The sequence below is a fragment of the Equus asinus genome, chromosome 14 (assembly GCF_041296235.1).
Source record: "Equus asinus isolate D_3611 breed Donkey chromosome 14, EquAss-T2T_v2, whole genome shotgun sequence".
In the NCBI taxonomy this organism is placed as follows: Eukaryota; Metazoa; Chordata; class Mammalia; order Perissodactyla; family Equidae; genus Equus; species Equus asinus.
Window position 1 is genome coordinate 32,326,993 of NC_091803.1, and position 20,808 is coordinate 32,347,800.

General features: G+C 47.9%; 2 protein-coding genes across 6 annotated transcripts in view; one reads left to right on the top strand and one right to left on the bottom strand.

Moving 5' to 3' along the window:
- Positions 1-13,634, bottom strand: part of LOC139040205 (protein disulfide-isomerase-like protein of the testis) — a 29,537-nt gene extending 15,903 nt beyond the window's left edge. Inside the window, exons 1-2 of the mRNA XM_070484757.1 lie at positions 13,433-13,634; positions 5,257-5,463 (exon numbers count right to left, since the gene is read on the bottom strand). Coding sequence (XP_070340858.1) covers positions 5,257-5,463; positions 13,433-13,634 — 409 coding nt within the window. The remainder of the gene's footprint in view (positions 1-5,256; positions 5,464-13,432) is intronic.
- A 5,828-nt stretch (positions 13,635-19,462) lies between these two features.
- The window catches only part of LOC139039722 (acyl-coenzyme A synthetase ACSM5, mitochondrial-like), a 35,429-nt gene continuing 34,083 nt past the window's right edge, over positions 19,463-20,808 (top strand). For 3 of the 5 annotated variants that reach the window (XR_011494256.1, XM_070484753.1, XM_014857884.3), the window contains exon 1: positions 19,463-19,894. The gene's annotated coding sequence lies outside the window, so the exon portion shown is untranslated. The remainder of the gene's footprint in view (positions 19,895-20,808) is intronic. The other 2 variants (XM_070484754.1, XM_070484755.1) reach the window with 2 other exon arrangements.

Below are 20,808 nucleotides of genomic sequence, written 5' to 3' on the forward strand. Positions count from 1 at the left end.
TGTGAAGTCAAAGAGGGCTTCCTGGAGGAAGTCACTTATGAGTTGAAAACTGGAGGATGCGTAGGAGTTAATCAGGAGGCAATAAGGAGAGGGGAAGGCTGCCAGGCAGAGCAAACAGCTTGTGCAAAGGCCCTGGAGCAGGGCAAATTTCTGCATGGGGCTTGGTGAATGCACACTGAGTTGGTAAATCAGCTGGGAAGGACTCTATTTTCAATGTCTTTGCTTACACCTCCTAAGAGCATTAGGCCATTTTTAAAACTTATAATGAAGTACATTTACATACAGAAAGGTGCACAAATTATAATGTATAGTTTGATGAATTTTCACAAAATGAACACATCAGAGTGTTGACGTGTTCAAAATGAACATTACCGCCCTGATCAAGAAACGGAACATTATCAGTCCCCCAGAAGTCCCAGCCGGGCCTCCTCCCAGCCCAGCCCACCTCACCTCGGGGTAACCAATATCCTGACCTCTAATGGCATGCATTAGTCAGCCTGCTCTTGCACTTCATGTAAATGGGATCCTACAGTGTGTGTTTTGGGGTCTGGCTTTGTTACGTTTGTGAGCGTCATCCATGTTGTTGCGTGTCCTCGTAGATTCTTTCCCACTGCTGTGTAGTATTCCATTGTATGAATATTCCACAATTTATTTATCCATTCTCTGTTGATGGGCATATGGATTGTTTCCAGTTTGGGGTTATTAAGAATTAATTCTTGGGGCCAGCCTGGTGGCGCAGTGGTTAAGTGCGCGTGTTCCGCTTCTGTCAGCCAGGGGTTGCCAGTTCGGATCCTGGGTGCAGACAGGGCACCGCTTGGCACGCCATGCTGTGGTAGGCGTCCCACAGAAAAAAAAAAAAGTAGAGGAGAGGGGCATGTATGTTAGCTCAGGGCCAGCCTTCCTCAGCAAAAAGAGGAGGATTGGCAGCAGTTAGCTCAGGGCTAATCTTCCTCATAAAAAAAAAAAAGAATTAATTCTCATGCATGTCTCTGGGGGCACATTGTACCCACTTCTGTTGAGCACATGCCCAGGAGTGGAATTTCTGGTCATAGGAGATGCTGTATTAAGCTTTGGTAGATACAGATTAGTCCATTGTAAAAACCACAGTGAGTCAGGCCTATAGAAGTTCATTGGAGGAAGATGTGATGGCCTCAAGGGACACAGAGGGCTGGTGAGGCTACATGCCACCCTCAGACCATGCCACTCCACCCCACTGCAGTCACCCCCTCCAAGTGGACTGCAGCCGCCAGGTTTTCTATTTTCATGGTGTTCTGAGCCAACTTTCAGGAAGAAACAGGCACAGATCATTGGAACAAACTTTCTCTTATAGGCTTTTGTCTGAAAAAATTATGTTGTAAGTGCCCTGAAAAGAATTTGTTTAAGAATTCTGAAATATCAAAAAAGGTGAACAAAACCCCTCCAAACAGGTTAGAATTTCAGGTCATCAAAATCATTGCTCTGTTCTCACTTCACACCGCTCTCTCCCTCTGTCTGAGCTCCCGCCACACCCTTACCCTCTAGCACACCACGCTCTGGCATCCACCAGTCCCTCCGCCTGGGCTGCCCTTTCCTCAGCTCTCAAGGGCATCTCCTCCTGCTTATTCAGTTCTCAATTGGTCTTAACACCCTTCTTGTCATTCTCTATTTTATGACCTTTTGTATTTTCTTCGTTGAGTCTCTTTCTGAAATTATGATTTTTGGCTAACTTGCTCAGTAGCTCCTGTAATGTCTGGCCCATACTTGGTGCCCAAGAAATAATTATTGGATGAATGGATGGGTTGAATGAATCATTAGATAAGCCAGCTTGAAGGAATTTGATCTTGGACTCTCTTCTCTGGAATGCATGAGTTCTGTTTGCCCTGCTGGACCCCATGGGACTGAGGTAGCTCTCAACTTGGCATATGGTTTGTCCCTGAGCGCCTGCAAATTGAGAACTGCCCCTGTTGGGCAGGTGCCTCTCCTGGCACTTGGCTCTGAGCCAGAGGACACGGTGACAACCAAAGTGTGAACACTATGTCCATGATTAACTGGGGCTGTCGCTCTGCTGCACATTTCCAGGCACAAGCTGTGAATGCGTCATTAGCTGAGGACCTGGAGGCCACCTGATTCTCCCTCCCACCATGGAGATGGCCAAGGCCAAGCTCCCACCATCAATCCACGGAGGTTAGAGGACGGGGACTGGGGCTTTGACCCAGCAAGGACTAAACTCCACCTGCCTCCTAGGGAGGTTTTCATAAAAGTCACACTGCAGGAGATCAGTAAAGCACTGTCGTCCCTCTCAGCTCAGGGAAGCCCTGTCAAGTCTGCCAAACTGGCACTGTTCGTCCTGCTTAGAAAATGAGAAATTGGAAGGCTGGCTCAAGTTCTCACAACTAGCGCTTGTGCTGAATTCCAGGCCCTGGCTCCTCCCAGCATCCTGCTGTCTCTTTCCCTGGTGGGTGGTAACACTGAGGAAGAAGGGGGATGGGCAAACCCAGCAGAAATATGGGCTGGCTTCTTACCCCATGCCTGCCTGCAGTGGGTCCCTGCAATTCCATCCCATTCCAACTCAAAAACCATTCCTTAAGAACCTAAGCGTTCCAGGCACTGGACCAGGGTCAGGAAATGAATAGTTGATGATAATAATAACCATATCTGCCATTTCCTTAGAGTGCAGCACAATGTAGAACAGGGGTCAGTCAAGTGCAGCTTGTGGGCTAAATCTGGCCTGTCAAGTGATTGTCTAATAAAGTTTTATTGGAACACAGCCACGCCCATTTGCCTCCGTGTGGCTGCTTTCACACTGCATCAGCAGAGTTAAGTAGTTGCGACAGAGGTTGTCTGGTCCATAACCCTTCAAATATTACCTGGCCCTTTACAGAAAAGATTTATGGATCCCACTGCTTATTAGCTGGGGAGACTTGGGGAAGTTATTCCACTCCTCCATGCCTCAGTTTCCCCAGCTGTAAAAGCACCTCCTACAGTGGGTTGTTGTGACATGTGAGAAGGGACTAGAACAGTGCCTGGAATACAGTAAATGCTTCTGATATGTGTCGGAAATACATATGCTTGTGCTTTGCAAACTTATTTCATCTTCCCAGTAACCCTAGGAGGTAGATGCTTTCACCATCCTCACGTTACAGATGAGGACATCGAAATTTGACAAGAAGAAGTGGTTGTTCCTCTTGGAACAGTGGTACGCAGTGTACAAGTGGTACTTAGTAAGGATTTGAAGCCAGGGAGCATCTGCCAGTTCTGGCAGGCTCTTTGGAGGACCCAGGAAAGGAAGTGAGATCCTTGCCCTTGTTGTGCTCTCCGGCAGGTAGACGATGAGGAACAGATGCAATTCTGTGAGGTGAGGTCGTTGATGGAGGAAGCTCAGGTGCTGTGGGACCAAGAAGAGGGGCAGGCACTCCAACCCGGGAAGTCAGAGAGGCTTCTTGGAGGGGGTGATACTGAAGCTCCCTCCATGGCAGAGGAGGTTCCAGGCACTGATTCATACCACAAACGGGGCTCAGACAGTCTGGAAGTTGCCACATTGTCACCTGTTGCCTCTAACTCTCACCTGGCCTTCAGGAGGTGAGGGCATCGCAGAACCTGAGCCACTTCATGAGCAGATGTGGACTCTACTAAAGTGACCTGGGGCTTCTCGTTTCTTCTCAGCCCTCCTCAAAGCCAACACTCACTAAGGGCTCCTTGCTTGGGCTCAGGGGGTCACCATCCTTGACAGTGGTCACTCAGTATCCGTAGGAAGCAGCAGTCTCTGTCCTTTCTCTCACTGCTCCTGCCCTCTCTCCCATCTCTTCTCTTACCCCCTGCACATGCCACCCTCACACAAGCCTACTGGGAGCCACAGCACTGCCTGGCCCTTTATGTCACCTGCCCTGAGGTTGGCCCTTTTGCAGCACTGTCCTCTGCAAATCTGGCCTGTGTGTCTCATGCCCCTTTGTGTCCATCCCGAGAACTGCAAGGCATGGAGCAGCCCATGCAGGAGATGGCTCTCCCCACCCCCACCCCTTTGGTTCCTGCAGTAACACTCAAACAGGCTTCTTACAAGCCTGCTAAATACCAGAGCTGCAAAAGGCAATCTCAGTTTCCTGAGATTCAGTCATTCAATACGTATATAATGGGAACATCCTAGTCATGAGCCATGTGATGACATTTCGGTCAACAATGGACCACATACACGATGGTGGCCCCATAAGATTAGTACCATACAGCCCAGGTGTGTAGTAGGCTATACTGTCTAGGTTTGTGTAACGGCACTCAATGATGTTCGCACAACCAATGGTGCATTTCTCAGAGCACATCCCCATCGTTAAGTGACACATGACTGTACTAGCATAGTAGGGACTGTGCTGGGCACTTCTGTGTTCATCAGCTTTGTTCCATCCATCCATTGATTATACATACATTTATGCATTCATGTATTTAACATTTAAAAAGATAGGACGTACCATGTGCCAAACTGAGGCACATAATCCTTCAAGCATCCTCGGTATCAAGACCGGCTTGACACATGGTAGGTTCTCAATAAAAGTGTGTTAAATAAGTGATTGAATGAGTTGATGAATGAAATGGATGATGACAGAAGCTAAAGTGTTTCGTAGTCACCCTGCCCTGAACCCATCTTGTTCCATCATCTCCCAGTCTCCCTTTGGGTTTACCAGTGCTTCCTTGGCCTAGGACCCTGTCAAAATCATTCTAAAGTAGATCAGGGCTGGGGCTGGGAGCTGGAGTTAGGGACTTACTTTCTGGTTTCTGGTAGTTTGTAAACCATGCACCTCACTCTCCCATCTCTAGGGCCCACCCGCTGACATGCAAGCTGTGGTGAAGGCAGCTACATGTTCACCAAAATCTATTTTCTTTTCCTTATGGACACAGAGCAGCATCATATTTCTCAGTTTTCAGTTGGGTGGGCCCATGTAACAGAATTTTGGTCAATGGAATGAGAAGTGAAGTGATATTTTCCACTCCAGGCCTGGGCCATGAATACCACCAGTGGCGATATTCTGTCTCCTTGTCCCCACTACTGGCTGGATACAGAGGAAACAGCAGGGGGCTCAGAGGCTGTAGGGGAGGGCAGAGCCAGAAACTGGAAGGAGCCTGGGTCCGTGAAAGACTGTGTGGAGCAGAGCCCTCACCTCCACCCTCTGCCTGCCAGCTGGGCTTTGTGTGGCAAGAAATAAGTGTGTAATTGTATTAAGCCACTGAAATGCTGGTGTTTGTGTGTTTCCTTGGCTAGCATTACCTTGACTGATGCCCATGTACCATTACCTTTGCAGCTGATGGGCTCTGATCTGTTCCCCTCAAAAAACAGCTTCAAATCTGGGGTCTTCTTAATGTCAAACTCCTTCTGAAGTTCTTTCTCGATGGTGATGTCCACTTTGCCAAAGCCGACCCCATTCTTGCCTTTGCCCATGATCTCCGCAGCTTTGCCCAGCTCCTCAGCCATGTTCCTGGATTGCTTCGAGGATGGGTTGTCTGAAAGAGCCAGTGTGAAGACAGAACTCGCTAGAGCCTCACCCCCTCCCCATCTCCCAAGGAGGAGGCTTTGTTTGGTCTGCTTAGCTCCTGGGCCTTTCACGTGCTCTGCTGCTAATGGGTAAATTTTCAGAAGAGTGACAGGATGTGAGACACGAGGTTCATGGAATTGGCCAATTTGGAAGACACACATCAGGGTTCTTTGGGTTCAGCAACACTGGGCAACTTTGGGCAACTCGCTCAATCTCTCTAAGCTCCACGTTCATCACAGGTAAAATGGGGAAAATAATAGTGGCTATTTCATGGAGTTGTCAGAGTCGAATGAGATGTATTTAACAACGAGTGATACAGTGCTTATGATTTTCTAAGAGCTTTGCGTGGATTAAGTCACTTAGTCCTCCCAGTCCTCCTATGGGGTGGGTGGTGGTGTTATTATCTCAACTTCCTAGATGAGGAAACTGATGCACAATGAAATGACCTGCTCACCTGAGGCCATGTGGCAGTGAGGGGTATAGCCAGGATCCAGACCCCCTCAGCTCTCTAACCTCATTGGGTCTGTAAAACCCTTAGCATAATGCCTGGCACATAGTAAATACACAATTCATTATTATTACTACAGACGTTATTATTGTAAATGTTCCATGGTCAGAAATTGCATGGAAGAGAGAGAGAGTGGCGGGGGTGGGGGGTTAGGGGGGAGGGAGAGAGAACAAGAGAGCATGGGTGCCATCTGGTGGAGAGTTCTGGAGCTAACAGGCCAAATTGGGCCCTGCCAGTTGCCCTCTAGCTGCATATAACGTCAGGTAACCCTCAAGTAGAGAAGGCCATGTGTGGGAAGGGTTGAAGTCGGGGGGAGGTTATGATGCCCCTTACCCTCTCTGAGCCCATCCCCTTGGGGAGAACATTGAAGAGACCTTGACATTTGCGATTAAGATTCCTTCACTCCTTACATTGCTGAGCCAAGTGGGGTAGGGGTAAGAAGGGGGCGCCCTTTTCTGGAAACAGCCTCAGGGAGCGGGCTCTTTATCCTGGCAGCGGGAGAGGCCTTCCTGGTCTAAATGGGAGGGGACCAAATGGCTCTCAAGTTTGCCTGCCTTCGCCAGATAACACTGTGAGTCTGCAGGTCCCTCCGCTGGCCCCGGATGTCTGCTGCACGTGGACCAAGGCAGGGCGAGGGGTCGCTGATTCCCTTTCAAGCCAGAACGCACACTTTATCTTTTTCAAGCCCCCTTGTCCATCTGGAGCACTTGGAGAAAGTACAGAATACCACCACTGCCATGGACAAGTTCCAAGTCCAACAGAGAGGTCTTTTGTAAAGGAAAACCAGAAAGCTGGCCCCAGCAGGCACACGCCCCATTGCCAGTCAGCACACCTGCTCCTGTGATGGAATCCGAAAGTGAAGGATCATTTTCATTAAACCCTTGATCAATGGACAGAAAGAGGGATTTTTCACTGATCGATTCCTCTCCACTGCCTGCTCTGTCACCCTCATTGCCTTCGATAGCCACCATCCATCACTCCAGCAGGGGCTGTCCTGTGGCTGGCCACCAGCTCTGGCCCTTGGGGCTCTCCCTGGCTTCCTTGTGGATTCAGTCATGCCCTGCTCAGGGTTGCTGATCGACAAAGCATCCAAATCTGAGTTTTTAAGGGAAGAACCTCAGAGCAAGACAAACACTTGGAGTGATTGTCCAAATGGTGGGGCTCTCAGAGCTGTCACACCTAGCCCTGAGTTCCTGGGTGTCCGAAATGGAAGTGAGAGAAAGCTGTCAGCTGCAATGCTGGGACCTGAGAGCTAAATGGATGGGACCTAACTATAATAGTAATGAGGATTCATGCATTCATTCATTCATTCATTCATTCATTCAACAAATCTTTTTTAGGATCCACCATGTGCCAAGTGATGCGGGGTCGGTGAGCCGAGGAGTCGAAAGAAAGATTTCTTGGACTCTCAAGATCTGGCAGTAGTGCTCTTTTTATTTAGAGAATAGTGTGGAATAGCATGGGGACAGGACCCATGGGCAGGCAGAGCTCCTGCTGCTGCTGCATGGGGACAGGACCCATGGGCAGTCTGAGCTTCTGCTGCTGCTGCATGGGGACAGGACCCATGGGCAGTCAGAGCTCCTGCTGCTGCCCTGAGTTGAGGGTTAGGGCTAACTTTATAAGGCATGGGTACGTGACTTATTTTTACTGGAAAAAGAGAAGATGATGTAAAAAGTCATTAAATGATTTCAGTGTAGATGGGGTCTGGTTATTGTGTGGTCGTATAACTTTAGATACAAATCTGGCCATATAGATCGGCGTGTAGGTGAGGATGCCCTGGGCTTCTCTCCCTGGGGCAGCCCTAATTCATACCATAAAAATCCACCGGGTCATATAGTTTGGCATGTAGGCCAGGTCACCTTGGGCTTCTTTACCTGAGGCAGCTTTAATCCACATCAGAAACCCCCCCTGAACCCATTTGGGCCCAAAATCTTTTGGGGATATGGATGATGGTCAGTCTTCTGTAACTACTTCTGGCTGTACAAGGTCATAGAGCTGTCCTAAATGGGGCCATGGGTACAGGTAGGAGGTTCAGCAGACTGGAAGACTGCACCCGTGGAATCCAAGGCTGACAAGGCATACAGAGCCTCTGGAGACGAGAGAATCATTTGACGAGAGGTGGTCCAGGAGGTGAAACTTTGTTGACATGCGGAAGACAAACAACAAAACAGACAACAAATTATAATAAGAAATACAAGCAGTATGATTAACCCAATGAACAAGGTTTTGATAGCAGTCCAGAAACCTGGTCCTGACCAGGAGTTCAACCAGTCATTTAGAAATAGGGCAGGGTCAGACATGGACTTAATTTGGTGGCTCATATCAGATAGGAAGCCGGAGATATTTTGATGGTAGTCAGGAATATAGACACAACATTCAGTTTTTATAATGGCACAGGTGCCCCTTTGCACTGCTGTCAAGACACCAGTGCCATTCGGTTTTGGAGGACTGCCTTACACATTTGGGATACTTCTACATCCAGCAGCGAAAGGCTATGTTGTGTATCATTTAATGCCTTCATAGTAAATTTGTTTAGGACTTCCATGTGCAAGATGACACTTTCAATTCCTAATTGGGGAAGGAAAATTGAGGAAAGATGGTCATACCAGTGGAAGACAGAGCGGGTCCAGCGCTGTTGCAGGTTGGGTAGGTTAGCAGGAGGAGTAACTATAGTAAATGTAGTTCTACCTTGCATCCAGACGAAGCCTAGGGTGCATTGTCCAATCCATCCAGTTGGTAGCCAAGGCCATAAGTTGGAGCCACATAGCCACTGAGTGCCATTAGGGGCTAACCAACGCGTGCTGGCCCGTCTATCCCAGTCAGTCCCAAACCAATCATGTTTTTAAGGCTATAATATGAGAACACATGTAATGGGGAATTTTCCCCATATGTCGGGTGCTATTAGGCCATGTATCATAGGTGTAATTGGTTTGTTCCCAACATAGAGTGGCCTTTTACTGAGTTGATCACTAGTAGGAGTGAGCCAAATATATTTGTCCCAAATTTGACATAGTCCATCCTGTGTGTATCGATAAGTTGGGGACTTTACCTTTGGAACTTGTTGTTTATGATCCACCTGTGGCAAGGCAAATCTAGTTAGTATTTGGGCAGTAGTGTTGAAGGAAAAGGTTTGATTGTGGCCAGGGAACTCCCAGGTGTCAGAGACGGATGGCCACAAGGAGACGTTATGATTAGTAATAGATGAATCTTGCAGAGGAGAAGAGCTAGAATCTAATATCCATAAATGCGTACTATAGTTTCTACTGAAACATAATTTTTTTCTCTCTAAAATCACCCTCATTTTTACAAAAGATAGCCAAATTAAGATTAACTGGTTTGCAAATAAAGTGTCGTTTCAATACAACTTGGTCCAATTATTTACATAAGTGCAGGAAGAATAGTAATTGATTATACAGGCTCTTTTAAATCTGCTTTGCTGGAATTTTTTATGAGGAATCTCAGATTGAACTGTGAAGGCCTCTTGAGGCCAGAAAAGCCAAGCCAAGGACTTGCCGTCAGATTTTGCCTGTAGTACCTACAGATTTGGGTGGATTTCTCTCTTCTCGAGGTCCCCCAAAATATTCTGAGGTTCCTTGCACCTGCCAGATAAGCAAGCTTCCTTACTTACCAGGTAAGATTGCCAGAATCTCTGTAAACAAGGTACCAGGCCCATATTTCCAAGTGGCTTTATTTCCAGAATGTCCAATCTTTGTTCCTGAAAAGCTGTCTTGTCATATCCGAGCCTGTATGTTTCTCAAATATGACATTCCAGTCAAAGCCTTGGTAATATAACCAATGTGTCCTGTTATAAGGAGAACAGATTCTTATTAAACTTATGCAAATAACTATATTGCCACGAAATAACCATGCTCACTCACAAAGAGTTTCTAAATTCTGGAGGGATCGGGTAGGGAGAAAAAGGTAAATGTTTCAGTTTTGCTCATAATGGTATAATATCACTAAATTGCTGTAAGTCATAGTTAGCATGTAGGTGAGGATGCCCTGGGCTTCTCTCCCTGGGGCAGCCCTAATTCATCCCATAAAAATCCACCAGGTCATACAGTTTGGCATGTAGGCCAGGTCACCTTGGGCTTCTCTAGCTGGGGCAGCCTTAATCCACATCACCAACCACTATGCTAGGTGCTGGGGATTTAACAATGAACAGATCGATAAAAATCCCTGTTCTCACTGGAGAAGGCAGAAAGTATACAAAATAAGGAAGTAGATTCTATGCCACGTTAGATGCTAAGTGATGATGTTATAGATGCTCTAGAGAAAGAAGCAGCAGAGCTGCTGGTTGGGAGTGTCAGGGGAACTGTGAGAGCAAGTAGGGAGGCCAAAGGAGGCCTCACTGGGAAGGAATGTTTCAAGAAAGACTGAAGGAGGTGAGGGAGCAAGCTATGCGGAAATCTGGAGGGAGAGCGTTTCAGGCAGAGGAACTGTAAGTGCAAAGGCCCTGAGGTGGGAGTGTGAGGGACATGTTTGAGGAATGACAAAAAGTCCTTTGGGCCTGGAGCAGAGTGAGCTGGGGTGGGGGTCTATAGTATAAGCCCTGATAGTTGGGGTTTTTTTTCTTTTTTTATAATGCAAGTGCCTGACTTAAGCTTTGATTGCCAAGGCATTCATTTCAAAGAGGCATCCGCTGCAAGAGGACTATCTGGAATAAACACATTGCCTGCCACACACTAGGTAAAGAACCAGGCTGCCTCCCCACTGAGTGAGGCCCCTTGATTCAGAGATCTTGGTTGATTTCAATTACTGAGGGTTTTTAATTAGGGAGTAACCCAATCAGATTTGCATTTTAGAAAAAAACTCTCTCTGGGAACACTGTAGAGACAGTGCTGGAGGGGAAGGGAGACCATCTAGGAAGATGCTGCAGTGGGTCAGATGGGGAATGATGAGGCCAGAACTAAGGCAGTGGCTGGGGGAAGGGGGAAAACTGGAGATTGCAGAGAGCTTTAGGAGGCGGTATCAGCAGGACTTGGTGGCTGGTTAGAGGTGCAAACAGAAGAGTCAAGAGTGACCTTAAGATTTCTGACTTTGACATTGGGTGGATAGTGGTGCTGTCAGGTAAGGCAGGATGTAAACAGAAGCAGGTTGTTGGGAGTGAATCAAAGACGCCGAGATGTTTTCGACACATGTGGCCTTTGAGACAAGTGAGGGACATCCAAGAGGCAAGGTCCTGCTGACCATTGGCTCTTGAGCCTGGAATCCTCAGAGAGATAAGAAACTGGGCAGCAGCTAAGGATCTGAGAGTTACCCAGGCAGTATTTCCCTGAGGACAAGATTTGAAAAATCCTTTCTGTAAAGAGCCAATCTTTCCTGGGAAAAAAGCTTTTATAATGCTTTCCCCAAGTGATTAGTTTTTGCAAAGGTCACTCTGGAAGGCCTGCCGGTTTTTGAGAACTCATTTTGATTTAAACTGTGTATTGGAAGGAATCAAATATTCAAAGGTAATGAGTTTGAGTGTCTCTTCTAGATAACAAAAACGCTGTGGGTGTTCACTGCTTTGAAATACCCTCTGGTTGGAATGCTTTAAGTTCAAAGAATTCAAATGGGTGGTTATCAAATGCAATTAAAGAATGTAGAATTGAGAGGCTCCCTGTGCATCCCCAGGTTCAATCAGCATCAATCCCTAACTTATAAGACGTCAGTTAAAGCCCCAAAGAGCCAGGAACTTGCCCTTCTGCCCGGATTAAAACAGAGTAATCATTGGGCAGTCTCGCATTCTCATGCAGACGGGACAGGTTCCCAGTCTTGTCCACCTGCTGTGCCATTTTTGGAAGGCTAAATGTGTGTGGAGACGTGGGTTGTGTTGTGCAAAGTGCGTGGCTCTAAATCTTTCAACACCCCCATTGGGTCCAGGATTCAGAGATTAGGGCTGCAGCAAAAAAGAGCAGGTGGCTTAGATGTCTGACCTGTGCACATCCTTAGCTTACAATTCCACCGCAGGCGGAGGAGGGCTGCAGGGTTCTCACTTCTTCCCTGAGAAGAGAGCCATGAAGCAGATGCTCAGGTGGTGGCCCGAGTCCTGGTGTGGATGGGGGCTGTGGGGAACCAGCTGGAGGAATCATTCAGCAAAGCAGAATGCCTGCCCTTCTCACAGACTCGCGTAAAGAAAATGGCCCAAACTGGATCTCTCCTGCAAGGTCTTGCTCCATGGGCTTGAAGTAAATCTGAGCACATCCCCTGGCACTTAGGTCAAAGGAAACCATGAACAGCCTGGGCTAGACAGAGGTCGGAGGCTTGCAACCATTTTGATGGAACTTTATGCAGTAGGCACGCTCCATGTTGGATGGAGGCAAAAATGAGCTGATCACATTTTCCCTTCTGGGAGCTGTCGAGGTTAAAGGCACAAAGAGAATGTTTTTGTTCTCTCTTGGTATGAAGTGGCTGCGCAAGCCCGCTGAGGAGGCAGTGAGACCCAGGGCAAGCTGATGCTGTCACATCCTCAACTCCCCCATTGCAGTGGCATCGCTCAGAGAGAAGGTAACAAATGAGAAGAGATAAGAGTCGAGGAAGGAGCTGGGTGGCCTGCATTTCAGGCAGTGGACACAAACTTGAATGTGCTGGGATGCGGCAGGGGTGTGCTGTGTGGGGGTAACTGACAAGCATGTTTTCTGACCAAGAGGGGACATCATTACTCAGCTCCAGCCAATTATCACGTGGCAGGAATGTGAGCCAATGCTTCCTGATCTTTTTTTTAAGAGCAGATGTACATTCAACTTTAATTGTGACATGTCCCCAAATAGGGACATGAATAGTGCCACCACACTGGGTTGTTGTGAGGATTCAATGACTTCACATTTAATGAGCCCCCAAGGACAGTGCCCCGCACACAGTGAGGGCTCGCTGTGTGAGAGCTGTTATGAAAATCCCTCCCACCCTGTGCCAAGGCCAAGTCTGTGCCAACGCCTCAGGAAAAAGAAGCCTGTTCTTGCTGCCAAAGTGTCTACTGAGGCAAAGAGCATCCGTCCAAAGAATGAAAGTGGGGATGCAAAACTCAGACGATAAAGGTGATGGTATCTTTTCTTGCCCATAGCTGCCATCGTTTATTGCGCTCTATTGTGTTCCAGCAACTTATCATATGGTCTCATTTAATCTTCACAATAACTCAGTGTGGGCGTTATGTTCATGCCCACTTTACAGAGGAGGGAACTGAGGTTCCGAATGGTGAAAGACACCTGAGGGCAAAGCCTGGCTCCTTGCCTTCAGTGGGACAGAAGACCCACACAAATCGAGACTAAATGACAATGTAGATCTTGCAAATTGCTTGACCTCCCCGGACCTCAGTACTCTCTCTGGAAATAGGGATGATAAGATATTAACCATACATGTTGAAGCCAGATATGAAACTCCTCTGGCCCCGGGAGCAAGGAGGTAGGTCTCAGCCCACCCCTCACCACCGCCTAGTGGGTGGGGGACACACAGAAAAGCACCATGAGGAAGCGGGTCTGGTTCAGCCTGTGGGTCAGGCCGGCAGGTGTGAGCACCAGCAGGTTGCGTTCCACCAGGATGTGCAAGGGCTGGGACGTGTTGATGCTGGCCTCCTTGACGTCCACCTCTCGTGAGCCCTGGACAGTGGAGGTACAAGAGGCCACCAGCAGCAGAGACATCCGGAGCCACTCCATGGCTGTCCTGCAGGGGCAGGAGGAAGGACAGGAGTCCTTATCAACATAGGTGGTGGGCCCCCATGTCTTCACTCCCTCCCCATCTCCTTTCCTGCTGGGCCAGTCCATGAATGGAGAACAGGGCCTGAGCATGGCCACTGCCTCCCTAGCAGTGCCCACAGCTCAGCAGCGGCACTGGAGCAGAGGCAAAGTGTTACATTAACCTCAGGGTCCATGGAAACTACACAGGGGTAGCTGAGGCAGCAGGGCCCCACTCAGAGCAGCAGGAAGCTGAGTCACATGCTGGCCACTCGAGCCCACTGGCCCCCCAGACACCAGGTAAGAATTTTTCAAAGATGAGTCCCACTCAGAGTCCTAGGGTGAGCCTCTGGATCTCAGAGATGACCGGTCCAATCCCCCACCACAGCCTCTGCTTCATGCTCCTCCAACTTCTTCTTGAATGCCCCTTATGATGGGAAGCTGACTACCTCACAGTGTACCCCTTTTGATTTTTGAACAAATTTTCTCCTCAAGTGTAAATATTTCTCTTGAAAGTCATCACCATAATATACGCTTCTGAAAATTCCAAACAGTACAATAAAAATGTGTTAAGTAGAAAATAAAATCTCTTCCATAATCCTACTGCTGAGAAAGCTACTGTTAGAGTTTGGAATGAATCCTTACAGACGATTACAAATGCCAGCATGAATGCACCTTTGAATGTACACATTGAACATAAATGGAATCAGGTATGTGTATCATTCAGTGTTCCAATTTTCTTACCGAATCATGTGAAATATGGCCTAGATTCCTTCCCATAAGAATGCATATCAGATCTACAACATGATTTCCTTCCTCTCTTTTCCTTGGCCTTTATTTATCTATTTGACCATTCTTCACTGTTCGAATGGTCTGGTCAGCAGCTGCCTTCCTGTGAGTTCCACTCTCTCTAATAACATATGTCTTTCCCAGCAAGTTAGAGCATAGAATCAACTCCTCAGCTCTTGGCATGTTCTCCTCAAGCACAGAGCCGTTTCCCCATGTAGCATGCAGCCTACATGAGTGTCTCAAATAAGAAGACAGACAGCAGGTGTGCTCTAGGTCCCTCCTTCAGACAACTTGATAAGGACCTTAGCTTCTTTGCTGACTGCTGCATTTCTAGCACCTGGCATTTTGGCAGGAAAATCAACATGAATGAATGAATGAATGGATACTTGATACTTACCTGGGAAATATGTTTGGCAGATTGTGTGAAGATTTTTTTAAAGTAGGTCTTCTAATGTAATTTTTTTGGCCTAGTATATAGAGAATTGTGACCAATTCTCAGTGCTAAATTTTATAAACACCTGTAGCTAAACATACTTGTCATGCACCAGACACTTCTAGTGCTTTCTGTGTCATCACCTCTCTTATGACAATCCTATGAGGTAGGTGTGGTACTATTATAATCCCCATTTAGTGAGCATAAAATGAGGCATAGAGAGGTTAAGTAATTTGCCCAAGGTCACACAGCTAACAGATGACAGAGTCGGGATTTTAACCCAGGCAGTCTAGCTACAAAATCCATGCTCTTAACCGCAATGACGTACCGCCTCTCTAGTGCCCCGCTGCAGAATGGATGCAGGGAACAATGTTTTGAGACATTAACTGAGGCTCCCATCCTCCCACCCTGGTATCCTTTAACCTCTCTCCACCATGCAACGTGGCATTCTGTCCTGCCTCAGAAGGGGAGGGCTGAGGCTGGCAACAGAGAATAAAATCAGATTTTTGGTTTTTGGTTGCAAAGCAGGCCTTTAAAAGTCATAGCAGGGACAAGGCACTTGTAAGCCAGGGCTCAGATTGCAAGAACTGGGCAAAAGAAAGAAAGATGTTTTTGCTGTAAACTCTGGGTTTGGAAGAGCATGTTGTCAGAAGGGGCAGTTGCCTGCCCCAAAGGAGATAAAGGCTTGCCTTCCCGTCAGGAGGAGGAGGATGGGGAAGAGTGGGGAGAGCCCTGATGCTGCCGGGGTCCTGAGAAAGGGGTTCCGCCCTCTGTCCCTTCTCCGGGCTGAAACCCCAGCCCCGTCTCTCTTCGCTCCCCATGGCAGCCCCAGTTCCCAGGGCCGGGCCTGCCCACAGTAATAAATAAGTGACTGTGTATTAGGCCAGTATTGGAGCTTTACTCTCGTCCCATTAATCCTCACGGTGCAGCTGTGAGGTGGGTACAGTCATGGTGCCCACTTCACAAAGGTGGAGAGCCACCCAAGATCACCCAGCTGGTGGATGAAGGAGCACGACCTGGGCTCAGGTATATCTAAGCCCAATGCCCATGTCTACACCGGGGGTCAGCAAACTATGACCTGCTGCCTGTCCTTGTAAAGACTGTTATCGGATCACAGCCATGCCCACTCCTTTACTATTGTCTGTGGCTGCTTTTACTACAATTCCCAGTTAAGTAGTTGCAACAGAGACTGTGTGTGGCCAGCAAAGCCAAAAATATCGATCATCTGGCCCTCTACAGGGAAAGCTTGCTGACCTCGGGTCTAAGTCACCAGACCATGCTGCCCTCACACCCGCACCTCAGATCCTGGACTTTGGCGATGTTCACAGATCCTCAGACTTGCAAAGCCCACCATCAGAGTGTAGCGTCCCCATCTGTAGAATGGGTGAATAGTCCCTGCATCCAGGGTCGTTGTGAAGACATGATGATGAGCACTTCTTACACCTGGAGGCACATGAAAATTCTCTGGGGAGCTTTTAAGACAATACTGATGCTCGGTCTGACCCCAGACCAGTTAATTCAGAATTGCTCAAGGTGGGGTCCAGATATCTGTATGTTCTAAAAGCTCCTCAGAGGATTCTTCTTTTTTCTCTTTTTAAACTTTCTATTTGGTTATTCTCTTTGCTTTCCCCAATTCATTCCCCACACAACAGTTAGCAATTTCCTTTTTAAACATAACAGACCACATTGCTGTCTTGTTAGGAGGTCCATGGCTTTTCATCACGTGCAATCCCACCCTGTGCTGGGTTCTATCAGGCCCCACTGGCTAGCTCTGCACCCCATTGTCCTATTCACAGTGCACCAGCCACGCTGGTCTCCTTCTCTCTCCTCAAGCACACCTGCCACAGGGCCTTTGCCTGTGCCTGGAACACCCTTACCCTGCTCTTCAGCCTTTTCTGGTCATTCAGGTTCCAGTACAAACACCAGCAACTCAGAGGGTTCTTCCCAGGCTGCTCTGTCTCCCCCTGCCTCTGCTTCCAGCACTCTTGGCCCCATGACCCCTGTTTGCTTCAAATCGTGTATGATTATGTTTGAGTGTATCTTGTTTATGTTTCTAACCTTTTTAATGTAAGTGCCTTTGTTCGTGGCTGTTTCCTGCCTCCTAGGACAATGCCTGACCCAGATTTGGAGCTCAATTAATGTTTCTTGAATTAATTAATGAATAAATGACCTAATTTAATTCTCACGCAAACTCCACAGTCCATTTCAGTGCTTCTCAACCATGACTGGTATTAGAATCTCTCAGGGAGCTTTAAAAAATTACTGATGCTCAAGCCCAAACCCGATGGATTCAGTTTCATTGGTCTGGGGTGGTGTGAGTCTGGGCATCTTTTTTTCTTTAACCCCCTAGGTGATCCTAATGTGTAGCCATTTAGGCTGAAATCCACACTTACATCTGTGACCCTCTTGGCAGAAGGACGGCTGCCGGGGCAGAGCCCGTCAGTCAGAATTGCCACTTCACTCAAGCTCATACCTGCAGGCAGCCTGGTTACTCTCAGGCTCACTGGGGCCCTACCAGGGCTGGGCCAGTAAACTCTGGGGCACTTGAGGAAGGAAGTCGTGGCCTGAAGAACAGGCTCCTGGTTCCCTTTGTGACCTGAGCAGGACCCACAGGCAGCTGGGTGTTCTAAAGAAATCCAGAGGCAGGAATGGAGTCCCTTCCTGGACACACTGAGGCCACAGCAGCCTCAGCCGCAGTGTTCTGAGTTCTGGGGTGCTGGAGGCCCAGGGGTGGCCCTGGGGAAGAATGAGTAGGAGGAGCCCTGCCCTGCCCTTGCTGAGAGGAGCTTGCCCATGGACAAAGGCCGGGGCTGGGGGTCACATGGAGGGCCAGAAACAAAACACCCTGAGGCAGTGGGTGTGGCATTGAATGTTCCTGAACTCAGGCATATAGATTGGAATTTGATCGAGCATATAGATTGGAATTTGAATCCCAGCTCTTTTTTTTTCTTTTACTGAAGTAGCATTGGTTTATAAAACTATATAAATTTCAGCTCTGCGTATCATACTTCAACTTCTGAACACATTACATCATATTCCTCACCAAAAATCTGGTTGCCATCCATCAGCATAGACACGTGCCCCTTTACCCCTTTCACCTCCCCCCACCTCCCTTCCCCCTGGTAACCACCAAGCTGTTCTCTGTATCTCTGTGTTTGTTTGTTTGTTGTTATTATTTTGTCTTCTTCATATGAGTGAAGTCATATTTGTCTTTCTCTGTCTGACTTGTTTCACTTCATGAAATACCCTCAAGGTCCATCCATGTTGTCAAAAATGGCAAGATTCCATCTTTTGTGTGGCTGAGTAGTATTCCATTGTGCATATATGTACCACATCTTTATCCATTCATCATCAGTAGGCACTTTGGTTCTTTCCAAGTCTTGGCTATTGTGATAATGCTGCGGTGAACATGCGGGTGCATATATCTTTTTGAATTAGTGTTTTCATGTTCTTTGGATAAATACCCAGAAGTGGACCAGCTCTGTCCCTAAGCAGCTGTGTGGCCTCATGTGTGTCAATTATGCTTTCCGAGGCTCAGTTTCCTCACCTGTAAGATGGATACAACTCACAGGGCTGTTGAAAGAGTTAAAGGAGATGATTCGTGCCAAGTGAGCTGCTCAGCACCTGGAAGGCAGAAGCCCTGCCTGGCCTCACCCCTAGTGATAGTCATCTACAGCGTACACACACGTCAAATCATCACATTGTACACCGTAAATATATACAAGTTCATTTGTCCACAGACCTCAATAAAGCTGGAAAAAATAAAAATAAAGTGTGTTTAAAAAATATATTGAACACTAGAAAGTGATACATCCTGAGGAGGAACGTCAAGCAGGGAAGGGAGAGTGGGAAGTGTCAGACGGGAGAGGCATCCGATCTTGGTTAGGGAGCTCGCTGAAGGCTCCCTGAGCTGAGACCTGGGGGTGGCGAGGCAGTGACCCCTGTGGGAGGAGCGTCCTGGCAGAGAAACCAGCGAGCACAAAGACATGAAGAACGCTGCCTGGAGTCAGCTAGCAGGGCCATGCGAGAGGCTTAAGATTCAGGAACTTCGCAAGCTGGCTGTTAAAACTTTGGTAGCTTGAGATTGGCCACGGGAGAAGATTTAATCACAGATGCTGGTGAACACTATAAGTGGGGACATTTTTGCTGTTGTTCACAGAGAGCCAGTTTACCAGCAGCTCAGCTGCAGGCCAGAATTTCAAAGAACAGGCAGCAGGGAGACCACTGTGGCTGGAGCAGATTGGGCAAGGGGGTGAGAGACGAGTAAGAGCCGTGCCATTGGGTGGGACCCTGCAACCGGCTCTCAGGACTTTGGTGTTGACTCTGAGTGAGATAGGGAGCCGTAGGAGGGTTCGTTAAAAAATAGCTTTATTTCGATATAATTTAATATCATAAAATTCACTCATTGTAAGTGTGCAATAACTATTACTATTGCTATTTAGTAAATTTACAAAGTTGTGCAGCCATGACCATAATCCAAATTTAGAACATTTCCATCACCTCCAAGAGCTCCCTCGTGCCCATCTGCAGTCATCTCCCGTTCACGTGCACAACCCAAGGCAACCACCAATCTACTGTCTGTCTCTGTACTAGAGGGCTTGGAGCAGAAAAGGGACAGGGTGGAACTTACATTATTGTCACGATTGCATCCTTCCTGTACAATATTATAAAGTTTCTGTTCCCTTTTCAGGTGAGATGGTGGCCTGAATTTTCAGGGAAAACCTCTACCAGGTCCAGGACACTCACCAGGCACTGGAGCTGGAATTTAATCTCCCAGCCACTGTGAGCTGTGAGCAAAGCTTGGCTCACTGGCTCAAAGTGTGCCGGGCAGTTGAAGCCACTGTGTCGTCCGCTGGCTTCTGGCTCTGCCCACTCTTGGCTGCCTTTGGAGCCAAAGTTTCCCCAGGAGGCGGAGTCAGCAAATTGCCTTCCTCAGCAGGAACATTTACAGGCCTTAAGGCCTGTGTTCAGCTGAAGCAGAGCCTAGAAGTCGTCTGCGTTTCCTGGGTTCAAGAACAAGGTAATGGGGAGAGAAATCCTTCAGTGACATGTGTCAGCTGCTCCTGAGGCCCTTGCTGATTAAGCCAAGAAGGGGGCACGACTGAAATGGCCTTACTGGAGAAGAAGGCCTGGGGATTCTAATTATCAGCTGTCAAGGGGCCAGGGCATCCAGGGTGGGAGGTGGAGGAAAAGGCTGGGGCAGAATTTTGGAGAGGTGAGGAGTGGGGAAGGAGAGGCCGGGGGCAGGGAGTCTGAGGCCACAGGCCCCAGAGCTGGTGGCCAAGCAGAGGCTGGGGCCTAGCGCTTTTTGGGAGGTGAGACCTGGAAGTCACTTGTCCTCTCCAAGCCTCACTTTCTTTATCTGTAAAGTGGGGAAAATAACACATCATAGAGTTGCTATAAGGATTTAAGGAAATAACGTTTATAAAGCACTTTCCAAATGTTTGGTATGTGTTAAGCTTTCCGTAAGTGGCAGTTATCATTGTTGTGATACATTCTTATTGTTGGTTATTGTGTTAGTCCGTTTGGGTGGCTGTAACAAAAGTACCATATACCAGGCGGTTTAAACAACATTTATTTCTCCCAGTTCTGGTGGCTGGGCAATCCAGGATCCCGGTGCTGCAGGCGGATTTGGTGTCTGCTGAGAGCCCACTTCCTGGTTCATAGACAGCTGTCTTTTCATTGTATCCTCACCAGGCAGAAGCAGCAAGGCAGCTCTCTTGGGTCCCCTTTATAGGGGTTCCACGCTCAGGACCTAGTCACCTCCCAAAGGCCCCACCTCCTGATGCCATCACATTGGGGGTTAGGACTTCACGTATGAATTTTGGGGGAACACAAACATTGAGTCTCTGGCAGTTATCATTATCATTTCTGCTGTTATTATTATTACCAAGAGGAACTTGGCGGAAGGAAACTGAACCTGGGGTTGCAGCC